At 38.7% G+C, this 25,578-nt stretch overlaps 1 protein-coding gene across 1 annotated transcript in view; it reads left to right on the top strand.

Annotated features, from left to right (window-relative positions):
• The window catches only part of Lepr (leptin receptor), a 106,996-nt gene that overhangs the window by 14,349 nt on the left and 67,069 nt on the right, over positions 1 to 25,578 (top strand). Inside the window, exons 2-4 of the mRNA XM_008831089.2 lie at positions 6,403 to 6,462; positions 14,718 to 15,047; positions 17,145 to 17,268. Coding sequence (XP_008829311.1) covers positions 6,423 to 6,462; positions 14,718 to 15,047; positions 17,145 to 17,268 — 494 coding nt within the window. The 5' untranslated portion in view covers positions 6,403 to 6,422. The remainder of the gene's footprint in view (positions 1 to 6,402; positions 6,463 to 14,717; positions 15,048 to 17,144; positions 17,269 to 25,578) is intronic.

Raw genomic sequence — 25,578 nt, 5'->3', positions numbered from 1 at the left:
ATGTTTCCTCTGTGTTGACCCTCCTCTTTGTAGACCAGACACTGGTTCAAGTCCATCTAGTGAGGACTCCATGTCCTCCCTGAACAAGAGGACAGGTGACTCACCACAGTTACAGGACATTTTGAGAGATGTTCCATAGTCCCCTGGAACTTAGTCGACCTTGGAGAGCAAGGGGCAAAACTGTCCTTTAAGTCCCTCAGATCTGATTAGTATAGGCCTCAAAGTTGGCTGAGCCTTTTGGTGATGCTTTTGACTGTTTTTATTCGATTCACTGAGTTTTTCATTACTGGTATTTCTATTTATTTTCACAGCCCAGTTTCCTTATGGAACTTCTCTTCCATTTGAAGATTTTCTCCATCCTGCTGGCATTCTTAAGGCCCTGGATGGATTGCATTCCTTCATTCACTGGTTTGCTTATATCTTCTCTGATGTCATTGACTTTTGTTTGTCTTTTTGAGACAGGGTTTCTCTATAGCCTCAGCTGACCTGGAGCTTGCTATGTAGACCAAGCTGGCTTCAATCTCACAGATATTTGCCTGACTCTGCCTCCCAAGTGCTGGGATTAAAGTCGTGTACCATCAGGCCCCGGTTTGTTGATAGTACTTAATAGAAAACTTGTGAGCCCTTTATCCAGTATTTTGGCACTTTGGTATCTTTGCATTCATAGTTGAGGAGATAGGATCTTTTGGAGAACTTATGTTGCTTTGCTTTCTGTGTTATGATTTATGTATCCACTGGTTTGGGTTTCTCTTTGAGTTTTATTTGGGAATATTAGGGAGTAACCTATTCTTGAGTGCTCACGCTCCATTATCATTTAGAACAAAAGAAAGTGCTAAAGCCAGGGGCTACATCAAAGCATACAAGATACAGAAATATACTGTCCCAGTTAGGTTTCCATTGCTGTGATTAAAAAAAACTGACCAAAAGCAACTTGAGGAGGAAAGGGTTTATTTGGCTTACAAATCCTGATCACAGGAGGATCATTGAAGGAAGCTAGGCATTTAAGCAGGGCAGGAATCTGGGGCAGGAACTGAAACAGGGACCATGGATGGAGGAATACTCTTTACTGGTTTGCTCCTCTGGCCTGTGCTCAGTCTTTCTTATATAATACAGGACAAGCTACCCAGGGTGGCACCACCCACAGTGAGCTGGGTCTTCCTGCATCATTCAACAATTAAGAAAATGCCCCCCGAACATGGCCACAAACCAATCTGATAGAGGAAATTCCCCAGTTGAGGTTCCCCTGTCCCAGATGAGTCAAATTGACACCTGAAGTCAACCATGGCATACAATTATTAAAAACCACTATTATATCACCAATTACTATAAGCCACAAAATGGTAAACTAATGTAGAATGTGCTAAGAAATTAAAAAATTATTTAGGGTAAATGTGGTAATAGTAAATGACTGAAAGAGGATAGGAGGGAAGAAGGAAGGTGGGAGGGATGGAGAGAGATTGAGGGAGAGAGAGGAGAAAGAGAGAGAGAGAATGAATGAGAATGAGGATGCACACATAAGCACAAATAAGTGAGCATGTCTTGCTGCTGGATTAAGAGTTTCTACAAAGTTTATGGGAACATTGTGACAATTTGAGCCAAACAGAGAGCTTCTCAGGAGCTTCTGTAATGGTATTATAATAGGCTTTAAAAATGTGAAGTCATGTTTAAGAACAGCTGTTACCAAATGTCTGTTTCATGAAGGCTTAGGACAGCTTAGTTTTTCTCAGAATTATGTTTTCTCATTTTGCTTTAACCAACAGCTGTTATTTGGGTGTCTGTCTATGAGAATTAAGAAACTAGAAATGTGAGATAATCGAACAATTGTATTCTCTGTGCATCAACAGAATTTCTGAGCCAAACTGGCTGGTGTCTAGGAGGTAAATCATGCACATACATATGTGATGTGTGTGTGAGAGAGGTACATATGTGATGCACATACATATGTGATGCGTGTGTGTGAGATATCTCCTGTCTAGGAGATATCTAAGTGTTTCTATAGTGACCTTTGTTTTTTCTGAACAATGCTACAGGTCATACGCATGATTTGGGGGTAAATCAACTTTCTTATAAAACCAATAGAATGTAAAAGAATAGTCTATAAAAAGAAGTCCTTGGGACTTATGACTTTCTGGTATTTTGACTAACATATTCCAAGCTTGCAAATCAGTTCTTGTGCAGGACTTCCTGTTACCCCTTACTGCTACCTGTGGGCTGAGTTTTGGACTCTCTCACAGTACTTACTATGGCTTTTCATTCCTCCCCATTCTTCAGGGGTAGGGGCAGCTAAAGGTCCATCTTGTGGAACTTTTGATGATTTTTAAACAAATATAATGTCTCTGACCCACTCTTTCTAAATAGTTGACTTTTAAAAATCTTGGACATCACAGATGTTTAAGAAATACCATCATTTTTATGTGATTAAGATACCTATTTAACCATTTTATAATATTTTTCTTCATTTAGAGTTTTATACTTACTTAAAATTAAGTTAGAATTCTTTTGAATTAAAAAATTTAATTACATTTATTTATTTGTTTATTTATTTGCATGTGTGTATATGTATGTATGTGTACATGTGTGCATGGGTGCCTGTAGTGCACATATGGAAGTCAGAGGATAACTTCTGGGAGTCAGTTCTCTCCTTCCACCATGTGGATCTTGGGGATCCAACTCAGGTCATCAGACTTGGCAGTAAGTGCCTTTACTCACTGAGTAATTGTGCTGGTGCCTGTTTTAAAATTTAAACCGTGTAATTCTTATATGAAAAGGATAAATGTTTTAGTTAAGGAATTATTTTTTAAAGACTTGGTTCCCTTTTTAAAAAGGATTTATTTGTACTTTTAATTATGAGTATGTGTGTGTATGTGTGGTTATCTGCATGAGAGTGAAGGTGCCCAGATAGGTCAGAAGAGAGCATTGGATCCCCTAGAGCTGGAGTTGTAGGTGGTTGTGAGCTGCCCAACATGGGTGCTGGGAACCAAACTTGGCTCTTTTGCAAGAGCCGTATGTACTCTTAACCACTGAACCATCTTTCTAGCCCCAGGAATTTATTTTTGCATGTGTATGTATGCGTATGGTGGTGGTGGTGGTGGTGGTGGTGGTGGTGGTGGTGTGTGTGTGTGTGTGTGTGTGTGTGTTTGTATGGCATATAGCATATGGCATATGGCATATGTGTATGTTCCCATGTGTGTGTGGATGTACATGTGTGTGGGTTCATGTGCACTTGTGTGTGTGTATGGAGGCCGAAAGTTCACCTTGAGTATCCTCCTCAGTAATTCTCCACTTTACTGAGGCAGGGTCTCTCACTGAGGTAGGAATTAAAACACTTGAGGTTAGGGTTTCAGAGTAGTAAATGCTTATGCCAACATGATGGAGGATTTTTTTTTTTTTGTTTTGAGATAGGACTTTACAATGTAGCTCTGGCTAGCCTGAGACTCACTATGTAGCTCAGGCTGGCCTTGATCCCGTGGTCATCTCCCTCTGCCCTTCTAAGTGCCAGGACTGTAGGCATGTTTCACCATGCCTGTAAAGAAGTCTTCTTTCTTTTTTTTTTTTAACTTAAAAAATAACCTAAAATAGCTCGTCTTTAACAGCTGCTTGATGGAAACCACATGACAAATTTCTATTTTTAGTGAAGAAATAAAAGGAGGCAGACTTAACATGACAGGATCTCTAGGAATAGACCAGGCTATATGTATTTTGTTAAAATTTTGACACTTGAAAAATAATGTTTTCATTTCTAATTTAAATATGATTTAATAATGTAATATAAATTTAAATTTAAATATAATTTAAAATGCTTAAATGCTGTTATTTAAGTATGAGATAGATTTTTTTTTAGTGGAAAGTGTGAAAGCATTGGCAGCAGATGGAGCTCCCTGAGTTATTCAGCAAAGCAAATGGACTGTCAGTGGATTTGCTTTCCTTCCTCATCAGCCTCTCCAGCCTCAGACTTCTCCAGATCACTGGAGCAAGTTCTAAATGATTTTTTTTCAGTCTAACCACTCATTCAAACACAGACAGAGACTTTCATTTTATATTTGTGTGTTTGATAGATAAAAATGCAAAATATTGGTTGGTTGTACAAATCCAACAGTCTGGTTTTCCTCTGAAAACTCATAACATGACCATTCAATAGAACACAGTCTCTTTAGTTTACAGTCAAGGACAAACTAGCTGAGTTCACTGTGCGTCGGTGTCTGGCGCACTCTGCAGGGAAGATGATGGACTGAGCATCTGCTGTTCAGAGCAGACTATGACGAGCCTTACGTGTTCTTCATAAATATTTCTTCAAACTTTGTATTTCAACATAGCGTTTTCTATGTCTAAACTCCCAAATGACTTAAAAAAGTGTTAATTAAAAAATATGGGAATGTTTATCGTCTATGTTAATTTAGTTAAAAATATTTACAAGTACCTACTCTCTTCCTTAGAATAGTTAAAAATATTTTATTTTAAAAACCCAAATATGGGGCTTGGGAGATGGCATAGTGGTAAAGGGACTGCTGCATAAGCACAAAGAGCTGAGTTTGGATTCTCAGAACCAGTGTGGAAAGGCCAGGAGGTGGTGGACAGTCCTGCAAACCCAGAGCTGAGGGGCTATGCACAGGTGGACACCGGAGCTGACTGGCCAGCTAGCCAAGCTGAATTGATGAGCTTCAGGTTTGGCGAGATACTCTGTCTCAAAAAAATAAAGGTGGACAACAATTGAGGAAGATACATGAGGTCAACCTTGGGCCTCCATATGTATGCACACCCATGTGAATATGCACCCATAGGCACATACCACACACACCAGACACATGAACACACCCACACATAGTTCCCCCACACACACTTCACATGTACGTACACACACACACACACACACACACACACACACACCATAGATACACACACATATATACGACATTCACAAGTCAACAATGCATGAGGAGCATTTTGTGCTCTTTTCTGGTTTTGTTGAATTTATTTCATTGCATATAGCAATGCCATGTTGTCAAACAGGAAGCTAACAAACACAGGATAGTTCTAATGTGCTTTCTGCGCAATAGTTTGCCAGCTGCAGGGGTCAGTTTGAAAGCCCTGGACAAAGGGCTCCCCTGCTGAATCTGATTCAGAGGTGAAGTGATTTGAAATAATTACAGAGAATAAGGACTGGAGAGATGGCTCAGTGGTTAAGAGCATGGACTGCTCTTGCAGAGGATCCAGGTTCTGTTCCCAGCATGCACATGGTGACTAACAACCATCCTTAACTCCAGTTAAGGATCAGATGCCCTCTACTGGCCTCTGCGGGCATTGTATGCACATGGTGCCCTTACATACATGCAAATAGAATACTCATACACATAAGATAATTTAAAAAAGTTAAAAAACAAGAACTACAGAGAATATATGAAATATAAGAGGTCCATAGACTTGATAAATCTATTATTTCTGAAAAGCAGAATTATACATCAAATAGAATTAAGCTGATACATTTTTGGTTTATAAGGTTTGTTTTCTTAGAATGCATGTATCAGTTTACTTTGGAAGTAGACCCAGATGCCTTCACTGCCCAAAGATAAATACTAGTTATTCTATGGTAATTTATTATAAAAATAATAAGAATTTGCTTGTTTTCCTTGAAAATGTTTCTAGTCTTTACTGGGGAGGTTGAAAGCTCTTTTTCTCTGTGTATGTATCTGTGGTGTGTGTGTGTGTGTGTGTGTGTGTGTGTGTGTGTTGTGTGTTGTAGTTACATGCATGCAGAGACCGTAGGATGCTGGATGGACTGCTCTATCACTCTTTGTCTTATTCTTTTGAGGCAGTGTCTCTCCGTGAACCTGGAGCTAGAATGGCAGCCAGCAGGCTCTGTGATCCTTCTGTTTCTACCCTCCATAGTGCCAGGATTATAGGCTCATACAGCCATGCTCTGCATTTTATGTGGGGGCTGGGGATTTGAACCTAGGTCCTTATGCTTGTGCAGCAAGTGTGGCCCGCTGACCCATCTCCCCAGTCCTGAAATGAATAGTTTAAATATTTTTGGGTTTATTTTTATTTTATATGTATTAGTATTTTGCCTGCATGCATGTAAGTTCACCTATGGGTGCAATGCCCACAGAGGCCAGAATACTTGTTTGGTTGAAAATTCAGCCTTATCCTGTGATATTTGCCCTGTTGTGTGGCAGGAGGAAACACTGAGTGATTTTTTTTTTAAATCCTATGACTTATCTTTTAACTATGCAAGACAGCATGTACACAGCAATAAATCTATGTACCGTAATGTGAAATGATTCTCTGATATTAATCCAGTATAACAGAACACTGAAGGCTTGTAATAATTTTCCTTTTGTATTTTCATAGAGAGCTGGTATATATGAGTTTTTCTCTGTTGCTTTGATTTCGATTTTTGTTTTTCAGGTCCAGGTCTCTGAAATAAGATGATTTTTCAGAAATTCTATGTGGTCTTGTTACATTGGGGTAAGTTATTTACTATTTTAATGTGTAATGAAGAGATTTTGCACTGAGAGATTTTTTATTCACATTTTGAAATTTTATTTTTAAATGTATTTAGGAAATGAATATTTTCAAAAATGCACACATAACTGATATTTAAAATAAAATGTAAAACTAGAAATTAGAGAACAGCAGAGATACTTTGTCATGAATTCTATAAAAAGGAAAATTCAGATTTTCAAAACTCAAATGTATTGATGAGAGAAGACAGAAAGTAAAAATTAACACTCTAGGAATTTAAAACATACCTTAGGTTATGAATAGAGAGAATAAAATGCTAAAGTGGAAATTTAAATATACCGAAAGTCTATAATTCAGTATAATGATGTGTAATATATAGGGTATCTTTACAAAAATATAAAGCATAATAAAATGAAAGCTATAGAAAGACTGATACAAAAGATGAAACCAGTTAAAAAGGAAATTTAAACATAAAAGGAAATAGAAAAGGTACATGCAATTTTTTGCTTGTGTGTTTTATTTTATTTTTTGTGTGTTTTTTATGTTCATTGCCCTCTGTCGCATGAGGGAGCTTCGTTCATGAGAGCTGAGAGATACAGTAGTATTCTCTCTACCCTTTGTTCCGCTATGTTCCATGAGCCTTAGGTGTAGAGGTTCTAATGTAGATGTGTCACTTAGGCTTGGGCAGTTCACAGACAATCTCTGTGTGTGACCAGTTATGGAACTCTGTAATAGTCTCCGTCTATTGCAAAAGAAGCTTCTTTGATGAGTGGTGACTGGGATACTTGTCTGTAAATATAAGGGTCCATGTTTCTTATGTAGTAAGAAATTACATTTATCTAGGGATAACATGGCCTTAGGATTTTCTCTAAGATCTATGACCTCTCCAACCATGTGTATTTGGCTATGTTTACAGTGCCACTGAGCAGGCTTTAAGTCCAATTAGGTAGCTGTTGATCACCCCCAAGATAAGAGTGCCACTATTGCAACAATATTGTGTTGCTCTACTGGCTTTTGTTGTGGTTATTAGGCCTTAAAGCTGGTGTTGGACAGCTGACTGATGTTCTCCCTTAGCAGCTTACATAGTGTCCTCCAAAACTGTGAGAGCTAGCCTTCAGGGAGGTGACTTCCAGGTCAGTTCCAGCTCCATTGCTCCGAGTCCTGTGTCTGAAGTATGTCCTGTTTTTAGCAATAGGGTTTTACCTTCAAGTTCTGGGAGGCAATCAAGGGCTGTGGCAATAGCCTGTGTGGTTTTGGGAGTCTCTTGGACTACCCTGGCCAACAACTCAAAGGAAAGTTTCTCCTTTCGGGCACTGCTTCTTGTTATATAGCCTTCAGCTGTACGTATACATGCATGTAGAGACAATGTATGTGCAATTTTTCAGCAAGGTTTTGAGCCAATACATTTCCCTCTGGTTTTGCACCAGTTAAGCATTATTTATCTCTCTTCTCTCCATGTCTAACCTTCTTCCTTCCTCCCCAGTTAATTTACCCCCATTTTCCCCATTTCACCCTTGATAATACCTTTCTCCTATGGCCCCCATCTCTTGAGCTCCTTCTTCCCTCTTACCTTCATGTTTCCTTGTATAACCCCCCCTTCTTCCCTCCCAGTTAAATACCTCCATTTTACCCATTTCCCCCTTGGTGACACCTGACTCCTACTATTCCTCTCTCTTAGGTTCTTTCTTTCCTTTTACCTCCCAGATTCCTTTCCATTTTCCTGGCTCCTGCAATTATATTAGGGTATGTACTCACATATAAGGATTTGGTGCTAATATCCAGAAATGAGGGAGGCCACTTAGGTTGCTTCTATCTCTTAGCTATTCTGAAAAGAGCAGCAACAAACATGAATATACAAATATCTCTGAAAGAAGATGAGTCCTTTGGGTATATGCCAAGGAGTGGCATAACTGGATCATATGGTAGGTTCATTTTTAATTTTTAAGAGTTCTCCACACTGACTTGGTAGTGGTAGCACGAGTTTACAGTTCCATCAGCAGTGAATGAGTGTTCCCCTTTCCCCACATCCTCTCCAGCATTTGATATCATTTGTTCTCTTGATCTTAGCCAGTCTAATTGGGATAAGATAAAATCTTAAAATAGTTTTAACTTGCATTTTCCTAATTACTAAGGATGTTGAACACTTTCTAAGTAAGATGTTTCCTAGCCATCTTTATTTCTTCTTTTGAGAACTCTCTGTTCAGATCCACAGCCTATCTTTTAATTGGGTCATTTTTTTCTTGACTCCTGTTTTTTGAATTCTTTATATATTATTACTATCAATTCTCTGACAGATGTGAAGACTTTCTCCCACTCTGTGGGTTTTCTCTTTACTTTCTTGGTTGTTTCTTTTGCTGTACAGAAGCTTTTTAATTATGTGAGGTTCCACTTGTTTATTATTGACCTTAATTCCTGAGCAACTGATGTCAGACTTAGAAAATCCTTTCCTACACCTATATCTTGTAGGGTACTGCTTATGTTTTTTTCTAACAGTTTCAGAGTCTCAGGTTTCACATTGAGGTTTGGTCTGTTTGGAGTTGACTTTTGTGCAGGGTGAAAGATAAGGGTCTAGTTTCATACTCCTACAGGTGGAGATCCAGTTTTGCCAGCACTATTTGTTATAAAATGCTGTCTTTCCTCCTGTGTGTGTTCTTGGCACCTTTGTCAAATATCAGGTGACTGAAATTGCATGTACTCATATTTGGGTCTTCAATTATGTTCTATTGATCTATGTTCTGTATTTGTGCCAGTACCATGCTTTTTTTTTAAATGACTATAGCTTTGTAACATAGTTTGAGATCTAGTATGGTAATCCCCCAGCATTGCTCTTTGTGCTCAGGGTGGCTTTGGCTATGTGGGGTCTTTTGTGATTCCATATGAATTTTAGGATTTCTTTTAATAATTCTGTGAAGAATGTCATGGGGATTTTGATTGGGATTACATTGAATCTATAGATTGTTTTTGGTAGGATGGTCATTTTCACAATATTAATTGTTGCAATTCATGAGACTGGGAGGTCCTTCCATCTCCTGGTGTCTTCCTCAATCTCTTTCTTCAAAGATTTAAAATGTTCCTTGAAGAGGTTTTTAATGTCTTTGGTCAAGTTTTTTTCCTAGATTTTTCTGAGGCTATTGTGAATGGGAGGCTTTCCCTGGGCTCCTTCTCTAATTCCTTGTTATTGGTATATAGAAAGGTGACTGATTTTGTCAGATAGATTTTGTAAGCTGCCACTTTGCTGAAAGTGTTAATCATTTCTAGGAGTTTTCTGGTGGACTTTTAGGATCTCTTATGTATAATATGTATAACATATCATCTGCAAATAGAGATAACTTGACCTCTTCTTTTCCAATTAGTACTTCTTTAATTTCCTTCTCTTGTCTTATTGTTCTAGCAAGAGTTTCAAGCACTATATTAAAAAAGAGTGGAGATAGTGGACAGCCTTGTCTGGTTCCTAATTTTAATGGAAATGCTTCCTGTTTTTCTTCATTTAGAATGATGTTCCCTGTGGGTTTGTTGCATATAGCTTTAATTATGTTGAGGCATGTTCCCTCCAGTCCAATTCCCTCTAAGACTTTTAACACAGAGTTTTTTTTTTAATTGACTAATTTTAACATACACATGAGTGCTCATGCATGCACACAGTCATATGCACACATCACACACACCATAATACATGCATACTCACACACACACACACACACACGCTCTTATACCCCACACACCATAATACACTATCTATAGTAGTGAAAATAAAATTGGCCTGTACATTTTGTTCTGTGTGTTTCTTTTTCCATTAACAAGTTTGTAGTTTATCATGACAATGTTTCTTACCCATATCTGCTTATGTACTTACTAGTATATGGCCATATGATAGTGCATTGCATGAATGTATATTAAATTATTAATTTAAATTTAATTATTAATTTTGACCAAATTTGAATTGATAGACATTTTCTTTAATAAATAATGTTGCATTAGAAAATTCATATGCATGTATTTTAGTATATTTGGACAAATATTTCTGTAGATTAATTTCTAAAGAGGAACTTTTTTGTATGTTTGTTTTGAGACAGGTATTTCTGTAGTCCCAGCTTGCCTGGAATTCGCTATGTAGACCAGACTGGCCTTCATCTCACAGAGATTTGCCTGCCTCTGCCTCCAGAGTGCTGGGATTAAAGGTGTGTGCCACCATGCCTAGTTAGCATTTGTCTTTTTGATAATGGTCTTTCTAACAGGAACAGGGTGATATCTGGCTGTGATTTTGATTTATATTTACCTGATAATTAGTAAGGTTGACAAATTTTTTTCCCACTTGTTGACCAATTGTATATCTTTTTCTGGGAAAAGTCTGTTAACATCTTTTGAACATTTGAAAATCGGGTTTCTCTTTGAAAATTTATACATGTATACAACATAACTTTGTCATACACAATTCCCACAATCCTCCTCCAGCTCCAATATATAACACATTTCCTTTTGAAGTTCATGTCTTCTTTTTCTAGTTCTTATTTCTTTTTTTTTAAATCTACTGACTCCAATGAATGCTGAATGGGCATGTGGTCTCTTGTTTATTTAGGATATTAACCCCTTATTAGATGTAGAGTTTACAGATATTTTATTCCATTCTGTAGTCTAGCCTGAAGGTAGACTCTTACCTCTGTTGACTATTTACTTTGCTGTGAAAAATCTACAGTTTGACATAATGTTGCCTAGTTTTGCTTTAATTGGCTCTAATTTAGGGAGTCTTTTTCAAAATGTCATTCCAGCCCAATGTCAGCGTTTCCCATTTTACTGCAGTCACACCATGGTTACAGGCCTTCTATTGATAGACCATTGATTCATTTTAAGTTGTTTTTGTATATGATGAAAGATGAGGGCATCGTTTTATTATTTTTCTTATGAATATCCAGTTTTCCCCAGAACCCTTTACTAAAAAGACTGTTCATTCTCCAAAGAATGTTTCTGGCTGTTCTGTTGAAGTTTAGTTGGTTCTAGAAATACAGATTTATGTCTGTAGTTCATGCTGTGTTCCATTGATCCAGGTCTCTGTTTTTCTGTCAACACTACGTTGTTATAGTTTCTATAACTTGGAAGTATGTTTTGAGATGAGCTTTGTTCCTGAGATGGGCTCCTTAGTTTTTCGGGGCCTTCTGTGGTTTCATATGAACTTTAGTCATTTTTTTTTCTGTTCTATAAAGATGTTATTGACATTTTGCTATGGATTTCATTGAATCTACATTTTGATTTGCATAGTAGACACTTTAAAAATATTCTTTTGGTTGACAAACAGAACATTCTTCCATTTACTTGTGTTGTCTTTAATTTCTTTCATTAGTTTTATATTTGTCAGGATAGAAATCTTTCCCTTCCTCAATCACATTTAAAAAATCGCAGTTGTTATAAATGGGGAAGATCCAACACTCCCCCCCCCCTTTCTGTTCCTTTTCCTCCTCTTTTGAGGCAGAGTTCTCCAATGTTTTCTTGGTTCCTGAAACTGATGATTCAAGTCATCCTCCTGTGTCAGCCTCCTGAATAGCTGGAACTACAAGTGTTCTATAGGTGTTTTTAAAATTTATTTTAAAATATATTTTTTCTGTTTTGCCAGACATTTTGGTGGTTTTTGTATATAGATTTTTTTTTTTAATTCTCCAAGTTTCCTGAATTATTTCTAGGTTGTTTATTATAGTTTTTAGGGTTTTCAGTATACAAGATCACGACATCTGTAAACAGGGACAATTTAACTACGTCCTTTCCAGTTTGTGTATGTTTTCGCTTATTTCTCTTGTCTGCTATGACTTCCTGTAGTGCTGTTTTGAGCAGGAATGGGGGATTGGGTGTCTTTGCCTTTCGGGAAGGGATTTCACTTTTCCTCATTCCATATGCTGTCACCTGTGTTTGCTGTATACAGGCCTCACTGTGTAGAGGTACATTTTTTCTCTTCCCTAATTTGTTGAGAGTCTTATTGTGAAAGGATGTTGCATTTTGTCAATGCTTTTTATGCATGCAATAAAATGATTATACGCTTTGCTTTCTTTTTTCTTTTCTTTCCCTTTCTTCTTTCCTCCCTCCGTCTCTCCTTTATTTCCTTTTTTCTTTTGTGGTGCTGGGGATTGAACCCAGAACCTCACCCATGTTAGGCTAGTGTTCTACCACTGAGCTGTATCTCCAGCATTCTTCCCCTCTGTTCTTCCCCTTTGTTCTTCCCCTCCCTCCCTCCTCCCTCCCTCCCTCCCTTCCTTTTGTCTGTCTTTTTGAGGCAGAGTCTCTTTGTAGCCCCAGCTGACCTGGAACTCTCTATGTAGACCAGGCTGGCCTAGATCTCATGACATCCACCTACCTCTGCCTCCTGAGTGCTGGGACCAAAGGTGTGCGCCATCACGCCTGGCTCCTGTTTCTTTTATGATAGGCTCAAAGGCTAGGCAGATTTAGAACTCATTATTAAGCCCAGGCTAGACTCAAACTCACGGTCCTCTTGCCTAGTGCTAGCATCATAGGCATGTGTGTCATTAATATTTTTTGCCTTACATTCTTCATATATATTAAAAAATATTTATTATTTTATTTTATGTGTATAAGTATATTGCCTACATGTGTGTATGTACACCCATGTAGTGCAATGCCTGTAGAGGTCAGAAGAGGTCAGAAGAGGGAGTTGGATTCCCTGGAACTGGAGTTACAGATAGTTGTTAGCCTCTGTGTGGGTGCTGGGAATTGAGTGGGTCCTCTGCAAGAGCAACCAGTGCTCTTAACCACTGAGCCATCTTTCCATCCCCCTTTTCATATATTTATATTAATGTATAGTATATAAATATTTATAAATTAAATTATTACCAATCATTACTTATGTCATTTACATATTATCTCACTTCTGTAATAAAATATCATTACAAACTGATTTTTTAAAAAAAATTCTGCTTTCTTACATTTTAAGTAGACTTTGTTTCCTAAATAAATTTTAGATTCACATTAAATTGAGAGGATATTACAGAGATTTCCATGTACCTCCTTCCTCCACACATCTTACCCTCTTCCATTATCTAAACTCCCCACCAGAATGGTCATTTGTTACAACTGATGGACCTTCATGAGCACTTGATTATCATCCAAAGTCTATGGTTCACATTAAGGCTTACACTTAAACATCCTGTGGCTTTTGACAAATACACAGTGACATTTCCCCACACTATAGGACCAGGCAGAACAGTGTCCCTGCGTGCTTGTCCTATAGGTACTGCTTTCTATCCTTCCTTTCTCCTTAAATCTTGGCAACCACCATTCTTTGTAGAGTCACAATCTGCATCCTTTCAGTGGCTTCTTCATAACATGCATCTATGATTCCTCTGTGTCTCTTCATGGCTTGATGTTTTTTAGTTTTTTGAACTCAGTATTACTCCTGAGACTTAATAATTTGTCCATCCATTCAGATAGTAAAGAATGTTCTGGATGCTTCTGTTTCTTTACACTTTGTTACATTTACTGCACATCTCCCAAAACTCTCATTCCATACAAATCCATACACCACTCTCGGAATTCCCATTCTTCATTACTGGGTATAAATGGTGAGAAATTTGTTGGCTTATTTGGATAATTTGTAAAAAGTAGAATTGTGGAGGATCAATTATTTCCGAAAAGTGTGTATTTAAAGGTAAGGTTAAAAGTGAGGCTTTTTTTTTTTTGGTACAACATTTTATGAGTGACCTTAGTTTTAGGTGTAGAAAGTGATGATTTACCCTGTAGTAGCCGGGTCCTGGAAGAAGTCTGTGGTTCTGCACCATTTCCTGGGGAGTGCATGGGGCATGTCCTGTGTGATGTCATACATCTGGAGGATCCTGGGCAGGTTCAAGAAACTGTCCAAGGCAAACTTGTCACTTCAAAAGTGTTCAGTGAAAACAGTATTACTATTTTGCTGTGACTCTCTCTAATGAATATGAAGAGTGATTTATATAATTTCACATCCAGATATTTCTTATTTATTCTGGAAGTTAGAATAATCTTATTACAAAAGGAAGAGAATTGGTATTAATTTCCTTTTATTGAAATAAAATGTTAGATTAATGAGAAAAACGATGCATGAATTTCAGTAAATATATCACCCTTTCAGGCATAATACACTGCACATAGAAGCTCAGGGCTATTCATTAGGCACTCAGTATTTTGAGGGGTGTCACTGAGCACTACACCATCAGTCTCAGTGCTTTCTACTCAAGTCTTGGTCAAAATGATGACTTGTTCTCTATGTCTTTTTACCGTCCCATCAGAATTTCTCTATGTGATAACTGCACTTAACCTGGCATCTCCACTTTCTCCCTGGAGGTTTAAGTTGTTTTGCATACCACCAAATATAACTGACGGTGCCTTTCTCTCGCCTGCTGGAATCTCAAAGAACTCCTCAGATTCGAGTGGGGAGTATGATGCCGTCGTCAAAGCTACGTTTAATTCAAGTGGCACCTACACTTCTGAGTTATCTAAAACAGTTTTCCACTGTTGCTTTGGGAATGAGCAAGGCGAAAACTGCTCTGTACCCGCAGACAACACTGGAGGGAAAACATTTGCTTCAACAGTAAAGTCTTTAGTTTTTCAGCAAAGAGGTAAGTGTTTAAGGTACAAAGCATCAATATTATCTTCTGACTGAGTTGATCAAAGTATTTTAATTCTCTGAAACTTGTATGAAATAGATTTGTTACGGATGTGATTAGCATGTTCTTATATATTATATATCTTTTTATATTAGTACTAAAATTAGAATTCACCATGTAATTAATAAGCCCCAAAGCATTTTATATCCTATAAAAACATAATTAAGGGAACTCTTTTTTACCTGTAAGTACACTTTTTGTAGTCTAAATTTTCTTGAAATCAAAAAAGCACTTTTATTTTCTTTTTGAGACAAGGTCTCACTATGTGCCCCTAGTTAACCTGGAACATGCCGTATAGGAAGGTGTGCTATGATGCCTGGCTATGTGGGGTATTTACTGTGTCTGTAAATAATGAAACAAGAGCCCATGTAGTAGAGTTGGTGTTTCTGACAGAGCTAACTTGTTGCTCTTGTAGAGGACTTGGGTTTGGTTCCTAGCACCCACATTAGGCAGCTCATAACTGCATGGAAGTCCAGTTCCAGGATATCTTACTCCCCCTCTGGCCTCCATGGGCAGTTGCCTGCACACGGTGCACATATACTCACTCAGGCACACACGCATACACATAAATTTTAAAAAATTAAATATGCTAAGAATGAATAGGGTCTTGGTGGTGAGTCATGAAATAATAAAAAATGTCAGCACATTCTTTATTTAGGAAGGGGAAATGATTGTGATGCTATGTATTTTAATTTTATATTACAAATGACTAACTAGTTGATTTTTAAGTGAATTTAAGCTTTTGTAACTAAAATGAGGAGGGTAAGTGGTGGTCACCAAAGTTTTCAATTTATTATTCTTCCAAGTAGGTTTTTCCTTCATAATGATACATTAGCTAGAAACAGTTCTCATTTGGGGAAATAGGTCAGTGCTGTCTTACTTTATTTTTGTCTTGTCAGTCACAACTATTTTTTGGTCTTTTTAAGACAAGGTGTCCCTGTAGCCCCAGCTGGCTTGGAATTAACTATGTAGACCAGGCTGGCTTTGAACTCATAGAGATCCACCTGCTTCTGCCTCCTGAGTGCTGAGATTAAAGGCATGCGCCACTACACTTCACTGTTAGTCATAATTTTTAAAAGATTTATTTTTATCTGTCTGTGTGTGTGTGTGTGAAATGTATGGCAATGTGTGGGGGTGCCTTCAAAGGCCAAAAGAGGGTATTTGATCTCTTAGAGCAGGAGTTACAAGTGCCTGTGAACTGCTTGCCATGGAACCAAATTTGGGTCCTCTGAAAGACTAGGAACTCTCTTAACTGCTGAGTCATCTGTCTACCTTGTCAGTAATTAAAAATATATTATTTATTATTTTTATTTTATGTGTTTGAGTGTACTGCCTGCATGTCTGTAAGTGTACCTGTGTCATGCAGTGCCTGCAGAGGTCAGAAGAAGGTGTTGGTTCCCCTGGAGCTGGAGTTACAGACAGTTGACTGCCATGTGGGTGTTGGGAATGGAACCTAAGTCCTCTGTAAGAGCAGTCAGTACCCTTAACTGCTGAGCCATCTCTTCAGGCCCAGCCATTAGTAAGTTTTTAATTTGTTGCTATTCCTGCCTTATAAATAAAAATTATCATAAATGATCATCATTATCTGGTACTTAGTATGAATGAAATATGCTCTCATATTTTATTAGAGTCCTATGATATTACACTGACGAATTTTAAGACCTGTGTCATAGTCGATATGAACCATGTGCCTTATTTGTAAAGGCAGACACATATCTGATGTATTGTTTTCTCCTGAACAATAACAGTGAATTAAGACAGGTGAATCTTTTGTCCTGTTTATGTAGTTTGAGATTAAAGACAAGTTTGAGAAGCAATAACTGAATTTAATTCTTGGACGTAAAAATAAAGAGATCTGAAGTTACTGAACTGAAGGCCAAAGGTAATGATGACTCTTACAGACATCTCCCTAGCAGAGCCCGGTCTTTTTTTCTCTCAGAATAGGTGGGGAAGTTGTGTCAGAACACTGCTCAATTCCTTTTGACTGTTCTCTTTCATTGGGTTGTTCAGGATGCTTCCCAGGTTTAATGTACTTTATTTTTAATTCAGGCATAAACTGGAACATACAGTGCTGGATGAAAGGGGACTTGACACTGTTCATCTGCTATATGGAACCATTATTTAGGAATCCCTTCAAGAATTACCACTTTAAGATCCATCTTCTATATGATCTGTAAGTACCAATGAAGTTAATTTGGCTGTTTCTACTACCTGATTTGTTGGAAATGCCGAAGTGGACTATGTACTCTCTGCCACACGCATTTCCTTTTGCATTTGTGTACATTAGAGATAGTGGTTCCTTTGTATGTGTTTTTTGTTGTTACTTGTTTTTTGTTTGAGACAGAGTCTCTCTGTAGCCTCAGCTGTCCTGGAACTCACTAAGTAGACCAGGCTGGCCATGATCTCACAGGTATCCACTTGCCTCCCAAGGGCTTGGATTAAAGGTATGTGCCACCACATCTGGCGGCGTGTATTTTTTTTTTTTATACAACATCCTTCTCTGTTAGGTTTCCTCTTTCCTTTTCCTGTTGATTCAGGCAGGAAGATACTGCAGGTATGGACAGGCATATAGTCTGAAAGAAAGGGGAACATGTTGCCCGGTTATTCCTCTGTGTGATTTGGGTAATATGTTTATTATATAATCATTAATGCTTTTTCTGTCTAGAATCTTATTTCTTTGTCCCTCTTTAGTCAATATAATTCCAAATAATTCAAGTAAGACTTTTTAAAACCAAAGGAAGAGCTTGTCATTATAACAAACAAGGTCACTGTGGAATAAACAACCCATAACTGTGACTCCTTTAGAAAAGTTTTTAATCAAAATCACCTTTTGAGTGATAGTCACAGGAGCCGGGATGGAAGAGTCATTCTGTACAAGGCCATCTGAAATCAAGAAGAGAAAGTTTTTGCTTCCTCAGAGAAAATGGACCCATCCTTATCTGTTTGCTGAGAGAGACTTCTATTGTCTGCAGACTCATTGAGAAAATTGCCAACTGGAATGACTTTAAAAACTTGAAAATGGGGCTGGAGAGATGGCTCAACTGGTTAAGAGCATTGACTGCTCTTGCAGAGGACCTGGGTTCGATTCCCAGCACCCACATTGTGGCTACGAACCATCCTTAACTCCAGTTCCAGATGATCTGACACTGTTTTCTGATCTCTAAGGGAAATTGCACAACACGGGTGCACTTACACTCATGCAGGCAATACACTCACACATAAAAACAATAATAAAATATTTATTAGCAGTTATTTTTGGAGATTATAAATTTCCCATTTTTATCTTCTGTCCCAGTTATCGGCTATGAGTCTCCACCTACTGGAATTTGTAGACCAGTCATTTTAAGTGGCAAAAAGACAAATGTTCTTTACTTGGTTTTGGTGTTTTAGGCCAGGTAGTTTGAAAAGCATCTGCTTATGACTCAAGCACAGGTGCATCCTGCCTTTGGTTCAAAGATGGTGGTAAAGGCAGGCTCTTCTGTGAACACAGCAGCTGCTCCAGAGCCAAGAATCTGAAGTCCAGCAGGAAAAACTGTGGTGTTAAAAGAAGAGCGGATGTCTTGGAGGCCTTGAGCCCATGCTATATTTGCTTGTTTTTCCAAAAATGTGTACTTTGTCAAGTGCAATTCAGTTGCGTTTACCTGAATGTGAGCTATCACATAAGGCAGTCCCTCTGTGGTCTCCATCACTAACTAAAATGACTGGCATGATCACCCCTTTGACATGTGTCATTCTATTTCTATGAAGTCACAGTGAAAGAGAGGAGAATTATTTTTTCAAGTGATTGCATAAGTAGTCTTAGGTTTCAGAAATTTACAGCTATCTTTTAAGTAGGAAGTGGATGACCTCATAGTGAATTTATTTGTGAAATGGCTTACAGTTTTAGTGTTTAGTTTTTCTGAATTCTGTAGAAATTGTCTCCTTAGTTACTGGTAGTTTTCAGAGAAATGTGTTTGCTGTGTCTATTTTATAAAAATTCATAACAGTTTCCCAAAAAAGGTTTATTTATTTTTATTTTATGTGTATGAGTGTTTGACTACATGTATGTAAGTGCACCACCTGTGTGCAGTGCCCACAGAGGCCACAAAAGGGCATAGGATCCCCCTGGAACTGGAGTTACAGATGACTGTTAGCTGTCATGGGGCTGCTGGGAACCAAACTCGGGACCTCTGCAAGAGCAGCCAGTGCTCTTAATTAACCATCTCTCCAGCACTCATATTAATTTTATTTCATAAATACTAGAATGGCTTCACAAGTGAAATAGCTGATTCAAGAGCTGGGAAGTAATCCGTCATGTCCAATACATTAACCCAGCAAATCTCTGCTATCGATAGTGGGAAAAGATAAATAAAACAGCAATCCAACCAGCCAAAAAAATCAGCAAAATTACAGGAATTAATAGATGCCTTTCAATAATTACCATAAAGGTAATGGTTATTTAAAACGTAGTGGTGAGGGGCTGGAGAGATGGCTCAGTGGTTAAGAGCACTGACTGCTCTTGCAGAGGACCTGGGTTCAATTCTCAGTACCCACATGGCCGTGGAACCGTCCTTAACTCCAGTTCCAGGGGAATCTGAAGCCCTCTTCTGACCTCCGCGGCATTGCACAACATGGATGGACTTACATACATGCAGACAATACACTCGTACACATAAAATAAAAATAATAAATAAAAAAGATAAAAGGTAATGGTGAATTAAAACTATATCTAACTTTGTTTTCTCTAAGAAACGCAATTTATTGACCAAGACACTGACAGATAATCAAAGGATGAAAAGTAATCTATCAAGTGAATGGAAACTCAAAACAAGCTGGTGTCAGTATTCTAATAGTTGATTAAGTAAACTTCAAGCCCAAATTAGAAGAGAGAAAGAGGGCACTACATATTAGTAAATGGAACAACTCATCAAGAATATATAACAGTCATTAAGTATATATGAACCAAACATTGGGATTTCCAATTTCATTTTAAAAAAGATATAAAAGTTGATGTAAAATAATGGATATAAAAGATCAGATCCTAGCCGGGTGTGGTGGCGCACTTGGGAGGCAGAGGCAGGCAGATCTCTGTGAGTTCAAGGCCAGCCTGGTCTACATAGTTCCAGGACAGCTGGGGCTACAGGGAGACCCTGTTTCAAAAAGACAAAAAAAAAATCATATCCTATGCAATAATAATGAATTATCAGTACCCCACTCATCTCTAGATAAGTCATCCAAACTGAAAATAAGCAAATAAACACTAGAGTTAAAATAAACCATAGATCAAATGGACTTCCCAGATGTATACAGAATATTCATTCCATCCAACAGAAACAGAACGTATATTCTTCCCAGCAGCCCATGGAACCTTTTTCTATAAAATAGACTGCATTGGAGGCCACAAATGAAATCTTACTAAATGCAATTGAATTGAAATAATCTCTTGTATTTATCACAAAACTAGAAATCAGTAGCAAGAAAAAGTACAGAAACTACACAAGCACATGGAAACAGATCAATGCACTCTTAAATGACCAGTGAGTCATTGAAGAAATCAGAGAGGAAGTTAAAAAGTTCCTGGAATGAACTGAAAATGAAAATACAGTTTAGCAGAACTTTTGGGATATGTGTAGGACAGTTTTAAGAGGAGAGTTTATGGCTAGGAGAACTTCCATTAAAAGATCAGAAAGCTTTCAAGTAAATCACCTAATGATACACTTAAAGGCTCTAGGAAAAACAAGAACAGTTCAACCCTCCAAAGAGTAGCTGACAGGAAATAATAAAGATCAGGGTAGAAATGAGTGAAATGGAGACTGAAAGAACAGTATATACAATTGAGCAAAGAAGGAGTTTATTCTTTGAAAAAATAATTAGGACTGTCAATGCTGTAGTCAAACTGACCAAGAGAAAGAGAGAAGGCCAAATGAATATAATTAGAGATAGAAAATGGAGTTAATACTGATTCCAACAAAAAGCAGAAAATCGTTAGGGAGTATTTAAAAATTTTTTTTTTGAGTTTTTGTGCATTTCATACGGCAGTACCTAATCAAATTTAGATCCCCTCCCCCATCTTTGCCCCTACACCCCTTGACCAGACCTCGTGCATTCTGCCATACATGTTACATCCCATCCAGTCAAGCATTTGTACCCAGATGTGTTTCAGTGCAAATCCAGCCACTGGAGTCTAGCCAGCCCGTTCAGAGATCATAAGGCATACTCTCCCTCACCCAGTATTAATCAGTTTCCAATAGTTCTCAGTTTAGGGCCTGCCTGCCACCCATGTCTCTCACTCCACTATGGGCCACATGTCTGAGATAGGAAGGATCCTGTGCCTGATGCCACCTTTTCCACAAGTTCACATGTGGGAGCCAATCTTTACAATTTCCAAGGGAATTACTTTGAACTTCACAGTGAACTCAGGTCCTTGTGCTCACAAAGTACCCAACCAACTGAGCCATCTCCCCAGCCCAGCGGATGTGTTTCTAATGGGTGTGGCTTAGCAGACTTTGTAAAGCTGTCACAGTGCATGCTAGAGGTAAATAAACTCATCTGACAAATCAGTTGGAGAAGGTGCAGAAAGTCCCTGAGCCTGACGCTGTTGGTCAGTAGAGACACCGGCATCAACTCATAGTTTTCCTACTCCTCCGTCCAGGTGTGCAGATACAGAAATTGCATCAGTGTGCATCGCTGTGTCAGTGCATGGCCTCACAGTCAACACTGATTCATGACAAGGAGAGGTCCCGAGAATTGCATCAAATGAGGCAACCCCGTCCCACACAAACTAAGGTGATCTCATCTCATGTGCCCACCATCATTCTCACACACAGCTCATCCTTGCTCAAAATGCCGAGATCCTCTCATACAAGACTGTAATCCCCAGCTCTGGTCAGAGAGACCCAGGAAGGAGCAAGGCCAGTGGCAGTGTGCACACCTGGCACCTAGATCTTGGTCTGGCTATGCCATTCTCCCACGGAAGGAGCCAACATTCCTTAGAGAAGAGCTTGATTCAGGGATTGAAGAAGGGGAAATCAACAATGGACTTTGGGCATCCTGTGATGCTATACATAAGGAAGTGCCCAAGAAGAGATGCATGGGAGAGCTGGAGGAGGATGCCAGCACACACCTGAAGGAGCTCCAAGTAGCCAAAACTGGGAGAATGTGAGCAAGAAACTAAATCACCAAAGCATTAAACAGAATACACACCCATAAGGCTGGAGAGATGGCTCAGTCGGTAAGAGCACTAGCTACTCTTGCAGAGGACTCAGGTTCGATTCCCAGCACCCACATGTTGGCTAACAACCATAACTCCAGTTCCAGGGGATCCAGTGCCCTCTTCTGTCCTCCACAGGTGCTTCATGACATGGGTACACTTACATACATGCAGGCATAACACTCATACACATAAAATAAAAATAAAATATTTTTAAATGAAAAACATTCAAGCATCCTCACCCATTAGGAAATGCAAATTAAAATTGTTTTGAGATTCTATCTGATCCCACTCAGAAGGTGTATAATCAAGAAAATGAAGGACAGGGCTGGAGAGGTGACTCAGCAATTAAGAGCACTGACTGTTCTTCAGAGGCCTGGGGTTTGATTCCCAGCACCCACATGGCAGCTAACAACCATCTGTAACTCTAGTTCCAGGGGATCTGATGCTCTCCTCTGCCCTCCATGGGCATTACATGACACGGGTGCACTTACATAATGCAGGCAATAGACTTATACACACAAAATAAATAATAATAAATAAAATATCCAAAGAAGAAAACAAAGGACAACAAGTCCCCATGAGAATGTCGGGAAAGAGGAACCTTCACTGCTTGTGGAAATATAAACTTGTGTAGCCACTGTGGAAGTCAGGATGGAGGTTCCTGGAAAACAAAACAAAGCAGCACAGAAGAAAACCACCAAAAGAAAACCAGAATTACCACGTGACTCAATCATATGACTCTCAGGTATATCCTGGAAGGACTTGAAGTCAACATGCACAGAGGTACCTGTACGTCCATGTTTATAGCTGCACTACTCAAAATAACCAAGAAATGGAGTCAATAGATGTTCATCAACTAATCAGTGATAAAAAAAAATGTGCACATATGCACAATGAATTTTATGTGGACACAAAAATGGACGGAGAGACGGTTCAGCAGTTAAGAACACTGGCTGCTCTTGCAGAGGACCCGGGTTTGATTCCCAGCACCCACATGGCAGCTAACAACCATCCTTAACTCCAGTTCCAGGGGATCATATGCTCTTTTCAAACCTCTGTGGGCATTGCACAGCACAGGTACACCTACCTACATGCAGGCAATACACTCATACACACAAAATATAAAAAAAAATTATAAAAAATGAAATCATGACATTTGCAGAAAATAGATGCAACTGAAAATTATTTCAATTTCCATTGAACTGAATAAGCTTGTCTCAGAAAGACAAATATCACACATTTTCTGCTCCCAATGAGGAAACTAAAAATCATATATGTATATCTATGTATATTTATATGTGTGTTTGTAAGTCATGAATCTGGGACGGGGATCATGAAAGGAAAGGAAGAGATCTTAAGGGAGGTGGGAAATACATGAATTAGAAAGTGTCAATGGAGAACCAACTGGGACAGAGAGGAAACCAGCAAGTGGGGCGAGAGGGCATGTGGGGCAGTGGGGGAGAATGACTAAGAACGAATTATAATGACACATATGTATGAAGAACCCATGATAAAACCCATTTTTCTATATTTTAACTTAATAAATTAATTACGAATACCCCCCGCCCACCCCAAGATATCAGAACTGAAGAAACAAATGTGAGGAAGTGTGGCAGAGTCAGACATGAGGAGCTGCTACTTTTGTTTCTCTGCAGTAGACTATAAGTTCACCAAGACCTTAGACATTGTATGCATTTGCAAAGGGAGAAAATTGTTAAGTGCCAAGGTTTCTCCTGCCAAAAATTCATTCTATGGACACTCATTTTTTTTTAAAATCACTTTATTTTTAACAGAGTATAGGGTAGTGGTTTATTTACAGAAGAGGGGGTGCCCCCACATTTACAGCATGTAAAGTCCACACTCAGATACAGATCCTGTGACCTCCCAGCAGCCACACAAAATGGTGAGAGAGGTGCCTCTTGGTGTTCTGGCTTATATATCCTTTGCCCCTCCCCCACATGTAGCGAAGGTCGACTGATTAGGTGGGAGGGATACCGAAACCAGTTTTTTAAATTTTTTTTAATGTTTTGTTATTTTTAATTTTTGTGTGTGTAAGTATATTACCTGCACTGTATATAAGTGCACCCATGCTGTGCAGTGCCTGCGGAGGTCTGAAGAGGGAGTTGGATCCCCTGGAACTGGAGTTACAGATGGTTGTTAGCCACCTTGTGGGTGCTGGGAGTCCAACCCAGGTCCTCTGTAAGAGCAGCCAGTGCTCTTAAAGGTTGAGCCATCTCTCCAGTCCCAAGAAACCAATAATTTTAAAGTAGTTACTCTTTACAGTTGTTTTTGTCTTTCCTTTCAACAAAAATGAAAAATCTTGTTTCTTTTCCTTGGTAAGGGGATAATAGATTAGAATAGCTTTTTATAAGGGCCACAGCAAGAAACTGAGACTGTCATGTGAAATCAAAGTTTCCTTTACTGTAAACCATGTCTCCTTTTAGGAACACCTTGCTGGGAGATACTGATGCTGGCAGATAACAACAAGGTTCACTTCAAGATATGCTCTAGATTCAGCGTTAATGGGCTGTTAACATATTCACAGTGACCATAGATCACAGGGACCTGTGGAAACTTGCCTTTCTGATTTGGGCAGGGGAGGGGGGGGGTTGAGTAACACAGTAACTCAGACTACAGTTTGGGCCACTTTTCTATGTTATCTAGAAATCAAATTTAAAAATAGATTTTTAAATTTGCTTTATAATCATAATCACTGGCAGTAGCTTTGAAAATATACTTCAAATATAATTGCAGTTTGTAACCTAATGCTACGTGGTAGGTCAAAGAACTTGCCTCTGAATGAACAATAGCTTCCTTAACTTGGGGCTTTTATTCCCATCTTCTCTACTTGGCTAGCATTTCAGATTTTTGAAGGTGATGCCATTCAAGTATTTTGTTTTGCTCAACTTTTAACAGGGAATTAAAAATGTACAGTGATCTAACACTCCCATTTGATCTGAAGCACTGTGAAAATGTTGGTGACAAGGTAGGATCACAATTACATTAATGTTGTAAGGATAGAGATGTACATTAGGTTGTTTCCATTAGGTTGTTTTTATGTCTTTACTATTTTTTTAAAATTTATTTTTACACCCACTTCCCAGGTAGCACCCTCCCATAGCCTCCCTCCCCCCACTAGAGCCCTTATACTCTGATATCCCTGCTACTGTCTGCTGTGTTGTCGGCACCCCCAGCCATTCCCCACTACTTGCCCCTGTGGTGAATCTAGTCAGCCTATCTAGAGGTCTTTGTTTTAGGAGGGTCAGCTGTTCCTCATCTAGCTGTAATCGA

The sequence above is a fragment of the Nannospalax galili genome, unplaced genomic scaffold (genome assembly GCF_000622305.1).
Source record: "Nannospalax galili isolate Female #2095 unplaced genomic scaffold, S.galili_v1.0 scaffold553, whole genome shotgun sequence".
NCBI lineage: Eukaryota > Metazoa > Chordata > Mammalia > Rodentia > Spalacidae > Nannospalax > Nannospalax galili.
This window is presented reverse-complemented; position numbering and strand designations above follow the sequence as displayed.